General features: G+C 33.1%; 2 protein-coding genes and 1 pseudogene across 5 annotated transcripts; 1 reads left to right on the top strand and 2 right to left on the bottom strand.

The window, feature by feature from the left end:
* The first annotated feature begins 340 nt into the window (after positions 1 to 340).
* On the top strand, positions 341 to 7,492 carry PFK4 (phosphofructokinase 4). 3 transcript variants are annotated; one of them, XM_022880115.2, is made up of 15 exons: positions 341 to 722; positions 1,358 to 1,404; positions 1,515 to 1,554; positions 1,718 to 1,780; positions 1,857 to 1,994; positions 2,428 to 2,586; positions 2,701 to 2,754; positions 2,870 to 2,938; positions 3,753 to 3,882; positions 4,035 to 4,075; positions 4,321 to 4,545; positions 5,191 to 5,239; positions 6,117 to 6,271; positions 6,541 to 6,654; positions 7,220 to 7,492. In XM_022880115.2, the coding sequence occupies exons 1-15, from the start codon at positions 480 to 482 to the stop codon at positions 7,277 to 7,279; spliced, it is 1,587 nt and encodes a 528-aa protein (XP_022735850.1). In that variant the 5' UTR covers positions 341 to 479; the 3' UTR covers positions 7,280 to 7,492. The 3 variants fall into 3 exon arrangements, with proteins under 3 accessions (XP_022735850.1, XP_089624759.1, XP_089624758.1); XM_089768633.1 differs by having other exon boundaries at positions 6,541 to 6,739; positions 7,220 to 7,425; XM_089768632.1 differs by lacking the exon at positions 7,220 to 7,492 and having other exon boundaries at positions 6,541 to 7,049.
* Positions 7,493 to 8,863: 1,371 nt separating this feature from the next.
* LOC111290490 (ethylene-responsive transcription factor ERF106-like) lies at positions 8,864 to 9,754 on the bottom strand. Its single transcript, XM_022881819.2, has one exon. The coding sequence runs from the start codon at positions 9,626 to 9,628 to the stop codon at positions 8,990 to 8,992; it is 639 nt and encodes a 212-aa protein (XP_022737554.1). The 5' UTR covers positions 9,629 to 9,754; the 3' UTR covers positions 8,864 to 8,989.
* A 2,042-nt stretch (positions 9,755 to 11,796) lies between these two features.
* LOC111289891 (ethylene-responsive transcription factor ERF105 pseudogene) lies at positions 11,797 to 13,168 on the bottom strand (annotated as a pseudogene). Its single transcript, XR_016346617.1, has one exon. The product of XR_016346617.1 is annotated as an ethylene-responsive transcription factor ERF105 pseudogene (transcript).
* Positions 13,169 to 17,722: the final 4,554 nt, after the last annotated feature.

Genomic DNA, 17,722 nt, shown 5'->3' with positions numbered 1-17,722 from the left:
TTTACATGTATTTAATACGAAATAAATATAACATATACATATAAATTGGAAATGTATTTAAAATCACTTAAATGGAATTTGACAAAACTCAAAATTATTATATTAAATTAAAATTATTTTGTTAGTCATGCAGGGTTAGCTCTGGTAATTAAAAAAAATCATAGTGCACGGAAGAAAAAAAAAATACTAATAATTAAAAAGAGAGTCCATTACTATTTGTATAAGAACAGATAAAAAAATCCAAGTGTTCTTTTAATTTTTTGCCAAACACAGTCCATATTTTAACTGTCAACGACTTTAACTTACGGCTATTACATTACACATATAAAAGGTCAAAGTCAAAGCCAAGTTAACGAGCTGAGTCCCGTACGACAGCTCCTCCATTTCTTACTTTTTAGTGTCTTGAAAATCTCCCGACGGTTAAAATTCACTACAATTTGTTAGTAAAATCTTGGAAAAATCTTGTGAACATATATTCCATGGATTTATCGATTTCCTCTCCTTTCTCCAAATCTTCCCCTCCTATTCCAACATTCCTCTTCAAACCACGATCTCCAGTTCTCCACTCCTTGAATTTCAAGTCTCGAAACTCCTACCCCAAAACCCCCTTGATTTCCTGCCTAAACCTTCGAATCAGAGCTCAGGTTTTGGATCAGACGGCGGATGACGGCTTTGTCCTCGATGACGTCCCTCACTTGACTAATTTCCTCCCTGATTTGCATGTAATTAATGCATCTTTTAAGCTACTATATATATATATATTTTTTTTACTTTCCTGATTTTAATAATTAGTTTATGTTGATTATGTTAAGTAGTGTAGAGAAAATGATTCTTATATTGATTAGGAATTTTGGACTCCAATTGTTTGCTTATAATAGAGAAATTGGAAGAGAAAATAGAAAAGAAAAAAAATAGTTTTGAAGCTGAAATACAATTGGCTTTGCAGTCCATTCCCTGCTTCTTTGGAGTTTGTAATGAATTCTCCTTATAAAAAAAAAGAATTGAATGATAATTGGATTGCTCTCGAAACAGTGAATTTAAGAACTTGGAAAGTATTTAAATAAGAAAAGTATCAGTATGTAGTGTCATTTCTTTCTAAAAATCGTTCACTTTTTGTAGAGATTTAGGAATGCATTACAAGAGATGATGTCATCTAAAATCTTACCTTGCAATTCTTTTGACTTTACTTGTTTAATTAGTTATCTCTAAATATCATTCTGCTGCCCAAGTTGTTGATATCCCTGCTTTGATTCTTTACTTGGGTTAAGGGTTTTGACAGTGTTCAAGTTCCTCCAATTTCTTGGTTTTATATTTTTTTCCTTTACATAAATTGTATCTTTTTGTTTTTTTCCTTCAGTCGTACCCAAATCCTTTGCAAAATAGCCAAGCATATGCTATTGTCAAGTAAGACCATTTATTTTTGGTGAAATTTTCTTTATATTACCATATAACGTCATTGTGGTCAGTTAGTTTATATTTCATTGTTGTTATACTTTCATCTTCTGTCTTGCCAGGCAAACTTTTGTTGGTCCCGAAGATGTGGTTGCTCAGAAGGTAAGTAACCAAAAAAGAATAAGAACAAAACAAAGAAAAACACAACCCCAAAATTTGACTTAAAAGTTTATCTATTTGATTCTGATCCCACAATGGTAAAATTGTCACTGGGGTAATGGCTTATCTGTTTCCTTTCTTTGGTAATTGCGTTTCTCTTGTTTAGATTGTTGTTCAGAAGGATAGTTCCCGAGGAGTACATTTCCGGCGTGCAGGGCCACGAGAAAAGGTGTATTTTCTTTCAAAGACATCTTCATACTCTTGACATGGGAACATTATCCTATTTAATGCGTTTTTGGTTGTAGGTCTATTTCAAATCAGAGGAAGTGCGTGCTTGCATAGTAACTTGTGGTGGTTTGTGCCCAGGGATCAATACAGTCATTCGGGAGATAGTATGTGGCTTGAACTATATGTATGGTGTCGATGATATACTTGGCATTCAGGTGATTTCATTCGACACTCTATGTTCTTTGCTCAAGTGGTTTCTCTTTTTCTTCGAAGACATCTACTGTTCATATTTCTTACTTCATTCTACAGTATTTATCCTTGGATAAATACTGGCTCCTTGGCAACTGGAAGAACCATTGATTAGTGCATCCGTTTTCGGCGCATGATTTTTTTATTTAAAAATCTTTTTAGGTGGCTCCTTTAAATGATACTCATGAGTAATGGGACTCTGATTGTGAAAAGAGCGTAAAGAAGAGTTCTAGCTTTCTAGATTCCAGAGTAGGCACAGTTTACTTTGAGATAGTTCCTCTTCTTTTTCTACTTATGTGTCTTGGTTCTCTTAAACTTAGTTTACATTCTTTTCCAATGCTTGTATTAGTTTTAGTTGGTTGAAACTTTGTTTCATCATGATACTGTTGAAACTTCCAGGGAGGATATAGAGGCTTTTACTCTAAAAATACCTTGAAATTAACACCTAAAGTTGTGAATGATATACACAAACGTGGTGGTACCTTTCTTCTCACTTCACGAGGGGGTCATGATACCCAAAAGATTGTTGATAACATCCAGGACAGGGGAATCAATCAGGTAAACAGTTGCTTTCTTGTCCATATAAGCTTCTCTTCACTTGTGGGTAGCTTCTGAAAATCTTCTTCAAAGGAAAAGAAAGAGTAGATAGGCTGATCTCTCTATGGATTTCAGGTTTACATTATTGGAGGAGATGGAACCCAGCGGGGAGCAGCTCGGATTTATGAGGTAATTTATCTTCCAGTTTAAGATTATTCCTATTTCTTAGGTGTATCCATTAGGAACTTTTTGTAATTTTTTTATTTCTTCCTTTCTGCGGTTGCTTATGGGCGTTTTCTTTAAGGAAGTTGAGAAACGTGGTCTTCAAGTAGCAGTTGCTGGCATACCCAAGACAATTGATAATGATATTGCAGTAAGTTCTACCACAATATTATAATATTTGAAAGAGTGAAAATAGGTAGTATTTTGCAGTAGCCATATGATTACCAAATTTATTGACTCTACAAATGTTTAAGAAAATTTCTCTCAAAAAATGTTGGAAAAAAATAAGTGCATTTTCTTGCTGCATTGTCCAGAAAATGGAGTCTCCTTAAAATGCTATTTATACAGTAATGGAGGACCCTCTTCCAAGTTTTGAGATTTACTTGCATGCTCTTTATGATTACATCTTCAAATCTACATATATGTACGGTTTCAGAATAACATGAAGATGCAAGGGGCTTAGGGTGGGTTTGTGCTTCAAAAATGTCCAAGCCACTTTACAACTTTCTTGTAGTAACTGTTGGGTATGGTAAAAAGAAATAAAGTATGTTTTACTTTTAAGTATTTTAACTGTATGTATGCACCTTTCATTTGGGTTTAGATGGTCCTATCTCAATGACTTCTCTATTTTGTAAATACTTCTATTCAAAGAGGGTTGTACTCCTGGGTGAACACAAAGATTTATTTTTGGTATCTGCAGTTTGTAGAATGATTGGAGTGTAAAGCATCTAAAACGTTTAGTCAAGGAGAGGGCCTCCTATTCTAAGTATTGACAGCCAAATTTTATATCTTTCTTCTCTTTCTCTCTATTATATTTTCTATGTTCATTAAAAGCCCTTTTTTTTTTTTACCATGATGGAGTACATTGTTCTGAATGCTCTTATAGAAACATGTTTGTCATATACAATTTTGAAGATGGCAATCTTCTGTTTAGACTGAGGAATTATAATTGTGCCTGATTTTAGGTGATCGATAAATCTTTTGGTTTTGATACTGCTGTTGAAGAAGCTCAGAGGGCCGTTAATGCTGCACATGTGGAGGTAGAAAGTGTGGAAAATGGCATTGGAATTGTCAAACTCATGGGAAGATACAGCGGTTAGTGTTTTGAACCTTATACAAACTACATGGTAAATATTTATTTAGGGGACTTTCAGCATATCTATTTATTATATATTGAGGTAATACATATAATGTGTGTGTGTGTGTGTGTGTGTTGCTGGCATACTTCTTAACTATTAATCATGCAGGTTTCATTGGTATGTTTGCAACACTGGCAAGTCGAGATGTGGTAAGGTCTTGGTCCCATTTTGTATACAACCAACTTCTTAGGATAAATACCTCTTGAATTACTCTGAATTTTAGAAGACTGTATTCTTTCTTGTCTTTTTTGTTATTATTATTTATTTTTCCCCTATTTAAGTCTCCCTTGAATTCATTCAATTAGAGTAAAGAGTAAAGAATAGTATGTTGGTTCAACTTCATCTTTGCTTTACTGATGTCACTGACAATGTCATAATATTTGACATGCAACAGGATTGCTGCTTGATTCCAGAATCTCCATTCTACCTGGAAGGCAAAGGTGGACTCTTTGAGTTTATTGAAGAGCGGCTAAAAGAGAATGGACATATAGTTATTGTTGTTGCTGAAGGGGCTGGGCAGGAATATGTTGCTCAGAGTATGCATGGAATTGATGAGAAAGATGCATCTGGAAACAGGCTTCTCCTTGATGTTGGTCTCTGGTTAACTCAAAATATCAAGGTGGAGTGCATAAATTCTATCAGCTTGTGATTTTTAATTTCAGTACATAATGGTATTATATTCTCAACAATACCTTAAGGAAAAAAAAAAGTTTTTGATTTCACCTTCCCTTAAGCAACCTTTTTCCAAAGGGTTTTTGGACTATGAAAGTAAGTATTGAAGTGGATGATAATTGTAATTAATATTCCTTTTCGTGGATTCTGTGTTTAATTTCATTTTATATAATTATAATATGTTAATGGAAGTTTAGAAATAGAAGCATCCATGGATTAGAAAAATCAGAAAAAGGAAAAAAAAAGGTGTTCTTTCATGCAGTTCTGAACTATATACCATGAGATGAAACAAAAACTTAGTGATTCACGCCAAGAATATTCTAGTATGTTTTATCTAACATTTTTGTTTGGATTGAAAATTTTCTATTGGCTGCCGAATGATTTCTTATTGGGGCAATTTTTCTCGAGATCCAATATTGAAGGGTTTTAGCGCATTAACATGATGTCTTATGGTGATGTGTATAATTCTCAAAATTTGGAGGAAATTGTAATTATACTTTGTTACCAAGGGTCTTTGGTAATTAATCCTTCCTTTTGTTCTTCTTGCCTGTGCCTTTATCATTTCTCCTTAATTGAATACTACTTCATGTAGGATCATTTTACAAAGGAGCGGAAGATGGCAATAAATATGAAATACATCGGTAAGTTCCAACACGGTATCATTTTTGTTCTTACATTTCGCTTTGCCCTCAGGAAAGCAATGACTTTTAGGCCTTAGCTCTACATCTAGTTATATCCCATGAGGATGAGTTATAAAACATCCATAAAATACTTTTGACATCCTTCCCTCCCCCCGCTTGTCCTTGTGACTAGTGCAATATCTTTTGATCAGTCATTTTTATATTAAAGATAATCCTGGCTAAAAGATTTGGGTATTTTGTCATGCTAATTTACCTCAAGAAAATCCCTAGATATGCATAAGCCATATTTTGCAAAATGTTATGTATATGATGGTTGGTGCAGGAATCACTTGATGACGAGCATCTGAGAGTCTCACAATTTCTATTTGATTTAAGATTTGCCAAGAAGGAATTCTGGATGTATAAGCACATCCAGACAACTAATTGATGGGGCATGCACTTGTGCTTCCCTTATGCAATAGAGATGCTTCTGTCTCTTAACTTATGCTTAGTACTTTAAATGATGCCTTGTGGTTTAGCAGGTACTATGGCCAAAAAGGAAGGCTAGCTAATGCAGGTTTTAGATGACAAGTTCAGTATTATAGTTCATGAAACCATGAGCTGAATGTTTTACTGCAGGCCTCCTGGATACCTATTTTTCTATCAATGTCATGTACCAAAATTTCAGTATAATAAGTGTTATCATAAAAACAACTAGTTTGAAATCCTCTACCTGAATGAAGACCAAATTTCATGAGACATCTTTGCTTTTCAAGAACCTTTGCTTGAGTTTTGATGTGGAAGTTGGTCGACAAATTTTAATTCTCTTCTATATTAGAACTACTTGTTCTTTTATTTCATGCTATAAAACTAAACTTATTTATTTTTTATCCCCCAGATCCAACATACATGATAAGAGCTATTCCAAGTAATGCATCAGACAACATTTACTGCACTCTTCTTGCTCAAAGTGCCGTGCATGGGGCCATGGCTGGGTATACGGGGTTCACAGTTGGACCTGTGAACAGCAGACACGCCTATATTCCAATTTCTGTAAGCTTCAGAGCCGTCAACGCTTTTAGCTTTATTTTGAAATCTAACAACTTGTGCTTCATACCTAATTGCATTTAATTTTTGAAGTTAAAAAGTTCTCCATGAACTAAGTTATTTGAAATTCAACTAGTTCTTTCTTTACCTATAAGACCTCAGAAAATGGAGACAAACACTTTTGTTGTGGCCTAGTAGCAAATTTACCAAGTTTTGGTACCATATTTGAGTTGATGTCTAACTTTGAATGGCGTGGTATGGTGTTCCTGTTTCAGCATGTTACTGAAACTCAAAACACAGTGAAGTTGACAGATAGGATGTGGGCTAGACTTCTTGCTTCGACGAATCAACCCAGTTTCCTGAACTGTGCGGAATCAATAGGGGGAAAGGTGTGTAAAGACACTATTGACTTGATCAACAACATGAAGATTACTTCTATTTAGATTTGATGGGTGTAAGCTCAGGTGCAAACAAGTCAGTGCTGCTTCTTCTCTTGCTTCTAATAATTTTGGCAAAATCTATTCAACCTCGATACAGAAGAATGGCCATGACAGATTGATCTTAGACGCCCTCTTATTGGGTAGATTTACCGTCTGTCATTTAGCTCATAGCTTGGTCGCTACATATTTGTTCTCAAATTGGATTGTCTCTAGAATTTGCTATCATCATGACACATTGCCAATATATTTGTAAATTATATTGAACGAAAATTGGATTATTGATAAATTTATGTTGGAACAGCAAATGCATCCACATAATATGACAATGATTGTTATACTCATAAGCTTGCTCCAAGAGCATATATCTGGACTCTAATCTCTGTCTGTATAACCCCTAAAAAAATCCAGGTTGTGCCGTTGCGATGCTATGTGGTTGTTGGCTTGTTGCTTGCATGCTTTCCCTGTCGAATTAATTTCTGAAACTAAACTTTTTTGTTCCTTGGTATGTTTTCAGGATGTATATTTGGAAGTTCGAGGAGGATTATTTTCTGTTTTAGATACCGAAGGGAAATAGCCCCAGCTAGATGTGTCAATTGAGTGGGTTAGTCGGGTCACTTTGGCTAATTTTAAGTTATTTTTTATTAAATTTTTGGATCTTTCGAGTCTGAATCCGTTCTAAATTTGGATTTAAATTGTTTCAAGTTTGGGTTGAACACGATAGATTCAAATTGTTAAATTGAGTTGTAACTGTTTGAGTGGTCCTTTAAAAAAAAAAAAATTCGGTTCACCTTTGGCATCTCTGGTCCCTACCCATCTACACTACAGCAAATTGCCAACCTTTAAATTTGAAAATTGAGATCAATTATTAAATGTTCATGAGATCATGTGAACAAGGGTTGGATGACGATCATTATAATAATATCTCTTATATCTTTGCTACAAAGTTTTCCTCCGCAAGTTGCTTTGGGGCATTTGTCTTTCTCTATCATTTACAACCTGTGAATGCACCATCGAATTGGAAATGGAAACGTACGGAACAAGGAGACAAAACTCTGGCAACTAGATTCATTAGGAGGCCCCCTTTGCTGCAGCTTGTTGGCTGAGTTCTATCCTTTTCTGATTGAGAATTGGTTGATGCAAAACGTACCCCTAAGCTGCGGCTGTCAATAGTTTTTTATATACAACGAACTGAGATGGAGAAGATGCGGGCCATGGTCTGATCTCGACATCAAGGTGGTTTTCAATTTCAACCGAATGCTTGGCTTGACTTGGTTTTGTCTTCACCCTGATTTGTCAAAGGCAGTTTTGGGGTTTGAGGTAAGTTTTTTTTCTTTTTGTGAGAATGTTGAGCTTTTGTCAGTAACATCCTTCGAGCAAATAAATGTACATGGAAATCCATTTGTGAAACTGGACATGTTCATGCAGATAATTTGATTAGATAGAACGTTGAAACTTTGGTTTGAAGTCAAAAACCATTTATGAGCCTGATTTCAGTCTTTTGAGTAAGCAAAATATAGCCCATATCTAGACTTCATTCGTTATTCATTTCCTCAGTTGAATATGATTTAAGTTGGAAATGAATTTGCATTGAAATTCCTGCATATCCTGACATCATTTTGTAGTACTAGCATCCATTGATGGTATACTATTCCAACAAAAGAAAACAAATTTCTTCACCCCCCCCCCCCCCCCCCACAACCCTCCCAAAAAAAAAAAAAACAATGAAAGAAAAAACATAACATAAATATCGGTAAAGCAGATAAGTCTAGACTCAAGAACAACATTGTGCCACATTCCTCTCCACAAAATTTTAACTGCAATTTTTTATACAATTTATGTACAAGAAGGTCCTGCTCTTACATCATTCCATGATCCTAAGAACATAAATGTTTCATTTTCTCTTAACTTAGGGTAAACCATTCTTTGTCATGTACGGAAAGTTATTAGGATTGAAACTTTGATTATTGAGATTAAAAATTTAATATTTTATTAATAGATTACATGAATTCTTGATAACTTAATCTAAAACATCTTAGTTATTCATTTTTTTTAACAAAAAATGCAAACATTAGAACTCTAATTTAACATATTTCAATTCAAGTTTTCACTCATAGTAATCACTAATCGAACTCAAAATGAACTTGCAAGGAACCAATAATTAGATACAAAATATAATTAGTGCATTTATCTTCAATGTTATTTGGACATTAGTCATAGGCCTCACATTACGGCTTATCCTTAACTCGCATTATCTATCATGTTTCTAGTATGGTGACAGTTGATTCTAAGCGTGATCAAGCTCATCTTCTTCTTCCTTCACCTCCCAAGCCAGCTCACCACTATCCAGTGACGTGACGTCACTTTCCTGCATCTGAATTCTCTTCTTTCTTCTCCTTTTCCTACCTGTAGTGGCAGGTGGGCTAGCATCTCCGGCTTCTAGTGGAAAATTTAATATTGCTTTGTGACCCCTCATTTTAAATGCTGCACAATCATAAGCCTTGGCAGCGTCAACATCACTATCAAAAGTACCTAACCAGACCCGACTTCCCTTCCTGTTCGGGTCTCGAATCTCTGCAGCAAACTTGCCCCATGGCCTTCTCCGGACCCCTCTGTAATGCCTTCTCTCTTCACAAAGTGACACCTTTGGCTCCAGTTTTGACCCTGAATTGTTGGAACTTGGAGATTCCATATCAAGAACTTCAGGTTTTAAGTCATAGCTGAAGATTTCAGGGATTTGGTAATTTGGGTCGGATACGGGGGAGTCAAGTTCTAGTTTAGGAATTTGGTTTTGGGATTTGATGATGGGTTGTAGTTGAGAGAGACCAAAATCAAGGCTAGTTATAAAAGCATCTGTGGAGGCAAAGTCTCCGAGAAGGTGTTGTCGAATGAACTCAAGTGTTGTTGATTCTTCCAGGGTAGCCATTTTTATTAGAGTCTTCAGGAATTTATGAAAACGGATATGAAGTTGGAAGTGGGAGTGAGTTGGGATATTTATACAGGTAAGAAAATATTGCCAATGGCCCTGGAAATTGACGACCCTTTACTTTACTTTCTACCGTGGGACTCACCTGAAATTTATTGTTGTTTTGGTTTGCCTACAGTGCTTGGACAAAGGATCTTCTGATCTGATCTGATCTTTCTGCACACGGTTTTCACCCCCAAAGTTATGTGCTGGAAATTGGATGATCTTATCCTCTTGACATTAATAAGGCAAAAATGGGGACACCTTAAGGGGAGTTACAAGTTGGTACTAGGCAGAAGTGAAAAAGATTGTCCATGTTTTATCTTTTGTCCTGAGCTGGGACCTCCCAACTTGCGCAAGGCATCCACATAGGTGAGGTGGAGCGGCTGTGGTGAGTATGGGTGCACTCATAAAGGTTTGGATTAATTGGAGGGCTCCACAGGCAACAACTCGTAAAGATTCTTGTCATATGATTTGGCAGCTTCATCATGGATTGTGTAAAATGACCAGATGCGTAGCAATGTGAAGCTGCTCTGCTTCATCCCAAGGAAAAAAGTCGCTCTGCTACTTGCAGAGGACCCTGCCCAAATCATCGTACATGCATGATCTTCTTGCGAGGTTGACATGGATGTTAAATGCTAAATGGCTATAAAAACTATCATATGTTGTTAAGCAAATTCACTTGAAACTGTCACTTAATAACTTAAATTTGAGATTATTTGAATTTGAAATTATCATAATTTAAATTAATTTGAATTTAAAATTATTCGAATCTAAAATTTATGTTAAAATTATTATGCCTTGCTTAACGTTTAAAATGATTTGAAACCAATGCAAACATGAAAGAGAATAAGTCAAAAGTGAATCGATCTAAAAACGATATGAAACTTAATCCACCTATTTGCCCACTTCTTAATTTTATCAAATATTAACATGAACATAAAAAATTCTGAATATCATATTGGCTGAACTCGTGGGATAATGCCCATGATGGTTATCCTACTTGGATAGGGACTATCAAAGATAAAGCTTAACCCTTTTTTGTCTTGATAATTGGACTTATCAAGGTGACTAGATAGTTACAAAACAGATTTTATCAGATTTCATATAATCTGACAAAAAATTGTCATGAATTTGATAAAAGTTGTCAGGACCTTTTTTTTTTTTTTTTTTTTCTATAAACAAGAGTCATGCAATATTCATGTAAAAACCAGTAGTTTTCCAAATCTTTTTTGGCCAATGCTGCTGCCACAAACACTTTACCATTAGCAGAAACAATGGTAATTGAAGCACTGGCTTAAGGTGAAAAAAGCAATCCAAAGAAAATTTTCAATTGAGTCAGATTAGTTTGCTTCATTTTTTAATTGAAGGCATGGAAAATTATCCAATAAACTGTCAATAAAATTTTTAAAATTTTCATGGGATGCTTAAATGAAAATGATACTACTTTCATCAAGAAAAAAAAAAGGGAAAAAGTTTAAGACCTAATAAATCTTTTTATATCATCATTTTTTTAGTTTATATTAAAGATTTCTCTAATCCTAATGAAATGAGATTGTGTAATTAATTTGTTTGGGATTTGATAAAGCTATATATATATATATATATATTTTTTTTCATACAGGATATTAAAATTAAATAGATTTATTTATGGATTAAGTTATTTGTTTGGTCCACAGGTTTAATTTGCCTTTGAATCAAGTTTTGAATAAGAATTCTAGAACCTAAGAATTCTAGAACTTATGGGTTTTAAAATTTAAATCCAATTAGATTTAAATTTTTTTTTATTTATAAATTTTTTTAATTTTAGTTTTAAAATATATTGAAAAATATTAATATTTTTGTACTTTTAATATAGCAATTTATTTATTTTTTTAAAATTAAGATATCTAATACGAGCTAAATTAAGCCAAACCATGCATAGATGATAGATCTTTTGAAAAGCTAATCAAATTTGATCCGACTCTATCCACGATAGGATTAAAATTAAGTAAGCTTACATTTAATTGCATTAATAATCATATATTAGTGAAAAATAAATTAATAATTCCTGATGAGTTGTAGAACTTATCATTGAAATTTGACATAAACTCCTAAACTCTAATTTCTATAAGCATAGAAAAAGGAACTTTTAATGATTTCAAAAGACAATTTCATTAAATAAAAAAAATTAAAGAACAAATACAATTATATAATTCAACAAAAAGGCTTAGGACTGGGCAGGCATTCCCTTTGGATGCGGTACCCTGAATACACTAAAAATAGAAGACGCATTTTGGATAATTCATCCAGCCACGTCAGCAACTTTTCCTAATTTAGTAAACGGCGGCTGGAGCCCGTCAAAGGCATTATCACTTACGTCTTACATTACTGCAAGCCTTGCATACCCAAACGAAGGATGTGGCGATAACGGAGATAACGGAGGGATACTGAATATTCCCTTCATGTCTTCGCTATCCCAAAACCCCGTCCAACTTGACGGCGTTAAACATACCGCCGGCGTTACGTTTTCCATCACCGTCGCCGTCACCTTTTCCTCCGTTAGCTTCTCCTCCTCCTCCTCCTCCTCCTCCTCCTCCTCCCTTTTCACTACCTTACTCTCCTGGCTCTGTTCTTCTTGTTCCTCTTCCTCTCTTCTCCTTTTCCTAGAAAATGAATCCTCGTTTAATTCAGACTCTGAGGAATTTGATTTCCCAGCTTCAAGAGGGAAATTCAGTATGGCTTTACTTCCTCGTAGCTTAAAGGCAGCTCTGTCATAAGCTTTAGCAGCTTCTATGGCGGTTTCAAAGGTTCCAAGCCAAACCCTTGCGCCTTTTCTGTTAGGGTCTCTGATTTCAGCTGCGAATTTGCCCCATGGTCGTCTCCTGACACCCCTGTAGTGCCTTTTCTCGTTAGGGTCCAACGATTCAACCGCAGCCGGCGGCTTGGAGCTTATGTCAACTTTTGCTGGTGGGATTGTGACGTTTATAGAAGGACGACGTTGGCTAAGAGTAGATTGTTTTAGCTGGTTTGGGCTACAGACTTGAGTTGGGTTGAGCTGAGATGGCTTGGATACTTCAGGGAATTGTGGGATTTCAGGGGTGGAGACCCTGGAAGTACAGTGATCAAGATTGGAAACAAAGGTTTCAATGGAAGCAAAGTCAGTAAGTAGGTGCTGCCTGATGAGTTCCAAGGCTGATGTTTCTTCAGAAGATGCCATTTGGGAAAGGCTATAACGTTTCCGAGTTAGAAATTAAATTGAAAATTGGTGGTTGAAGAGAAATGAGGAAGCTGATTTTGAGTGGAAAGGAGGGAGTGTGGTGGTTAGTATATAAAGGAAAGAAAAATTAGTTGCAGTTGAGGAGGAGATTTCAGACCAGCTTCCAGGATAGCCGCAGGAAACATCCTGGGTCCAAGGCTGAGTAAATTGGACTCTTTTTGTCATTGTTGTTGAAATTTTATATTCCAGGAGGGTCCCACATAGCCATAATAATTTTTACAAACTCTGTTTCCAGGATGCTTCTCCTGCCTGGAACCCTTAAAGAAGTTCTAATAATATAGATTCTGGGCTCTATGATTAGAAATGAAGAATACTATAGCCTAATCGATATAGTAATTTTTTCCTGTTGGGATGTTTTAGCCTCCAAGATTAGTTTAAGTAGAAACGGGCGACGGCAAAGTCTTTGATGATATATATTTAATATAAAATAAATACAATACAAATATATAAATTATGTTTAATTTTTTCATGTGCCATAGATTTCAAAGATTCATATTTTTGAATTTTCGGATATAGATGTATATTTTACTAAGAAATGTTGAAAGTTCAGCTTGGAAATCTTTTTGACTTTGGTGATCATTAGAAAAAAAGAAAAAAAGAAAAAAGAAATTATTAATTACTGGTTTCAATGTATGTAGACTTTTTTAATTAACACGTTTTTCAAATGTAATTAGTTAATAAACCAGTCAACAAGCAACTTGTAGGAGTTTGAGAAGTACCGAAACATTTTGGCTAAGCCAATTTGTTTGTTGTTCAGCTTATTTAATTGTTTTTTCCTTTTTATACAAGGTTTTCCCTCCTTTTATTTTGGATAAATAAATCTTAATTATCCAAAAATAAAAACCATAGCAATGTTCTTAACAGAAAAAATTTTGATGATCATGCTAGTCCACTGAAATATAATTGTACATCACCTTTTCCTTGTTAATCAATCTAAAAATAATTTAATTTGAACATAATTTGGCGATACCAATTTAAGGTTTTCACTGTAAGGGTTTCGTTTATATATATATATATATATATATATATATATATATATATATATATATATATATATATACATAAATATAGGAGATTGAGAAAGAAGTTGCTATTGGGATTTTTATTTTTTTATATTTAAAATTGTTAAAATTTAAAATCTATTATTTTTCATATATTTTTTGTGAAAAATAAAATTCAAACTCACATATTTTTCACATAGTAGGTAGGTTTGTTTGTTTGTTTTCCCTGTCCCAAAAAATGTGAAAAAAACTATTAGTCTCAAACTCATTTGTCTTCCATGCCGACCATAAATGGAATCGGAGTGGCCCGCTATATTTCATTTATTCATGTTCGTTCATAGAATTTTCAGACTGTGGATTAAGTTAAACAAAATGATTGAGGAAAACCTTGTAAATTAATGCAATTATATGATTTATTTTATGAACAAGCCTTAATTTCTCATTTAACAATGTTAAAAATAAGGCTTATTATCAAATTAATTAGTAGATTTATTAATTTATTGCTTTTTGTAACGTATAAATTAATTAAAAATGATGATGAATATGAAATTTAATTTAAATAATTCATAAATTTAACTCTCTTAAAAACAGGAATTCTCGTATAATTATAATTTTCTTTTTGTTAATATTTCCTAGACCTTAATTTTTTACTAAAATAAAATAAAAATAATATTAAATAGATTATAAGGTATCAATTTATACGATGAAGGTACCCACTTCCGGCCCGGAGGTCATGCCTTGTTTAACTGGAACTTTTAATCTTGCGTCTTGACTTTAGAGACTGAATTCAAAATCCATGTGGTTTGAATTGTTGACTAATGGAGCCTTCGAGACAGAAAATTATGCAAACCAATTATAATCTACAGGCGATCAAACGAACCTGCTTTGCATTTCTATCATCTCGTTCTAAAAATCCTGATGGTAGAGCACAGCAATCCATACACGGTGGGCGCCATGGATTTTCCACCCAAAGCAAATCAAACGTACGTGATCACCAGGGTTTAACCTTTTTTATATTTAAATCAATTTCGTGAAGCTATTTACTAGAAGATTAAATAAAAATTAAAAACTAAAATTAAAATTGATAAATTAAAAAATTTTGTTATATAAATTAAGTATATAAAATTTTTAAAATTTTTAATAAATTTTGATATATACTTTTAAAAAGATATTTTTAATAAAAATGATAACATAATTTTTATTATTAAATAAGTACAATTAAATTTAAACTATAAATAATATTTTTAACAATTTTTTTTATATATTATTAATTTTTACATTAAATTTATTAATTTATCGGTTTAGATTTTTTATTAAATTTTTTTTTAAAAAAAATTTCATAAATTTTATATAAGTTTTGTCCAACTATCACTTGATTTTTATTTTCTTTTAATTTCAAGATGATCACTTGAAAGAAACAAACAAACAAAGATTGACAACGGTGGAACCGGGCCGACAATGCTTGCGAGATTTCTCCAAACTTGGATATATATATATATATATATATATATATATATATTATTATATTATCTCAATTAATGAAAGCAAATATATATGTGTACATAACAGTATGAACTTAATAATTTTTTCTATATCAACAAGTACCTAATGATTTAATTTCGTTAGTGCGACGCGTAATTAATCAAATATGTTCTTTAAAGAAAAAAAATAGTTTTATTTCTTTTAGGTTTTTTTTACTATTATCCATCTTATTTTTCAGGCTAACTCTTTAAGTGAGAGCTATATTTTGTATACATTTATTACTTTTATTACATCAGATATTAAAAAAAATTATATTTTGATTGCTGAAAATAAAAATTTTAACATTTTATTAATAAATTATCATACAATTATTGGCTTATATACATTCATCATTGGATCAAATATATAAACATATATATATATATATATATATATTATTTGTGTGTCGATTATTTTTTAAATCTTTTTATTTTTCTAATAATCTATTTATGTAAAAAAAAATTGTAAACAATAAAGATGGTAAATTTTGAACAATATTACTAAAATTTTGAATTTTCACCAGGTTTGTGATTATATTATAATTATAATACTGTATAATTTGTGAAAAAAATAAATATTTAATTGTCGTGCAGTGGCTTGACAAAAAACAATTTGCGGTGAGCAGTGGCATACTAATCAAAGCCATGACTCGTAAGGGTCGTCGAAGGTACGCAAGACAAAGCCGTGGCGGTGGCCGTGGCCGAGACCGAGAGCGCACGCCAACTATTAAACAAGCTTGTTGGCGACCTAAATCATTGACCAAAGCATGTGTTTGTATTCAATCTCAACTCAAGTTTCAACTTTCGACAGTAATATTTTTTTTTTATTCCTTTTCATGCCTTAAATCTTTTAATTGTGTTTTTATTATTTGAGTTTTGTTATTAATCTTTTAATTTTGTTTTTATTATTTGATTTTTGTTATTATTATGTCTGTTGAAACCATTTTATTTATTTTTTTCTTTCTGTCAGCTTTTCTGTCGACCGTCAGCAGTCGCACTACCAGTAGCTTGTAAGTCACCTCAGCCCTGACAGTCACCAGTAGCCGTTTTGACAACCAATGGCCACCCTAATACTGTTTTCTTTTTGCTCTATAAATAGAGTAATGAAACTGATGGAAAAGAAGGTAGAGAAGCCCAGAGACCCTGCAAAAAAAATAACAAAAAAATAGATAAAAAAAAACACTACCAGGTTTAAAAAAGAAGAAGCTTCATGCAAAAAAAATCAAGCACCAAAACACAAGCAAAATCATAATCCCTGGAACGGGAACTACAACGCCAATTTATAAAAAAAAAAAAAAAAGTCACTTTTATCAAATCTTTCAGGCTAGATTTACGTGGTTCAAGGCCCTCTTTTATGAAACTAAGCTCGAATTCGTGTTTAGGGGGTGAAGAGAAGATTTTGGGAGATTTTAAATTTTTTTGACGATTAATAGACGGCGGCCAGCGACCACTGACGACGGTCGATGAGGCAGAGCAGTCACCAAATTCTGAGTTTTAGAGAGAGAAAGGGAGCCTCTAAGAGGAAGAGAGAGAAAAAAGAAAAAAACTGAAAAAAAAGACTGGTTTGACCTTTAAATAGGCCTTCAAAACGACGTCGTTTAGGCAAGAAGCAAACGACGTCGTTTTAAAACCAGAAGATTTACGCGTCGACCCGAGATCTAACTCGAAGTCCGCGCGTCCAACTCGAATACCCGTATTTCCTTTAACCCCTAATCGGTCTAGTCGAATCGGCTCAGACCGGACCTAACCGACGTCGAACCACTAAACAGACTAGATCAACCCAGACCAAACCGTTGACCGATCCAGTTCAGGTAAAAAAACTTTTTTTTAATTTTTTTTATTTTAAATTTTATTATTAATATTTATGCATATAAAAATATTTAAATTTACTAAAATAATTTTTTATTATTTTATAATAATTAATAATAATAAGTAATAAAATTTATAATAAAAGTTTTTTATAAGTATAATTAAATAAAATAAAACAAAATTAATAAAAAATAAGAAAAAAGAAATTTTTGTTCGACGATGAGATTTAAAGGTACTCGAAATAGTGATACCTACGAAATATCTAGGTGATAAAATTTTTTTTAAATACTACCAATGTATTGGAGTATTTATAAAAAGTTTTTAATACAATAAATTTTTTTTCTTCAATAAAATAATAAAAATTAATTAATAAATTAAGAATAAGTAATAAAAATGAGAAAAAAGAAAGTTTTATCCGATGATAGGATTCTAAAAGTATTTCGAGTAGAGATACTTTAAGAAATCC

The sequence above is a fragment of the Durio zibethinus genome, chromosome 11 (genome assembly GCF_047325235.1).
Source record: "Durio zibethinus cultivar Kanyao isolate XHJ-2024 chromosome 11, ASM4732523v1, whole genome shotgun sequence".
In the NCBI taxonomy this organism is placed as follows: Eukaryota; Viridiplantae; Streptophyta; class Magnoliopsida; order Malvales; family Malvaceae; genus Durio; species Durio zibethinus.
The sequence above is the reverse complement of the archived record's forward strand: the minus strand, read 5'-3'. Positions and strand labels throughout refer to the sequence as shown.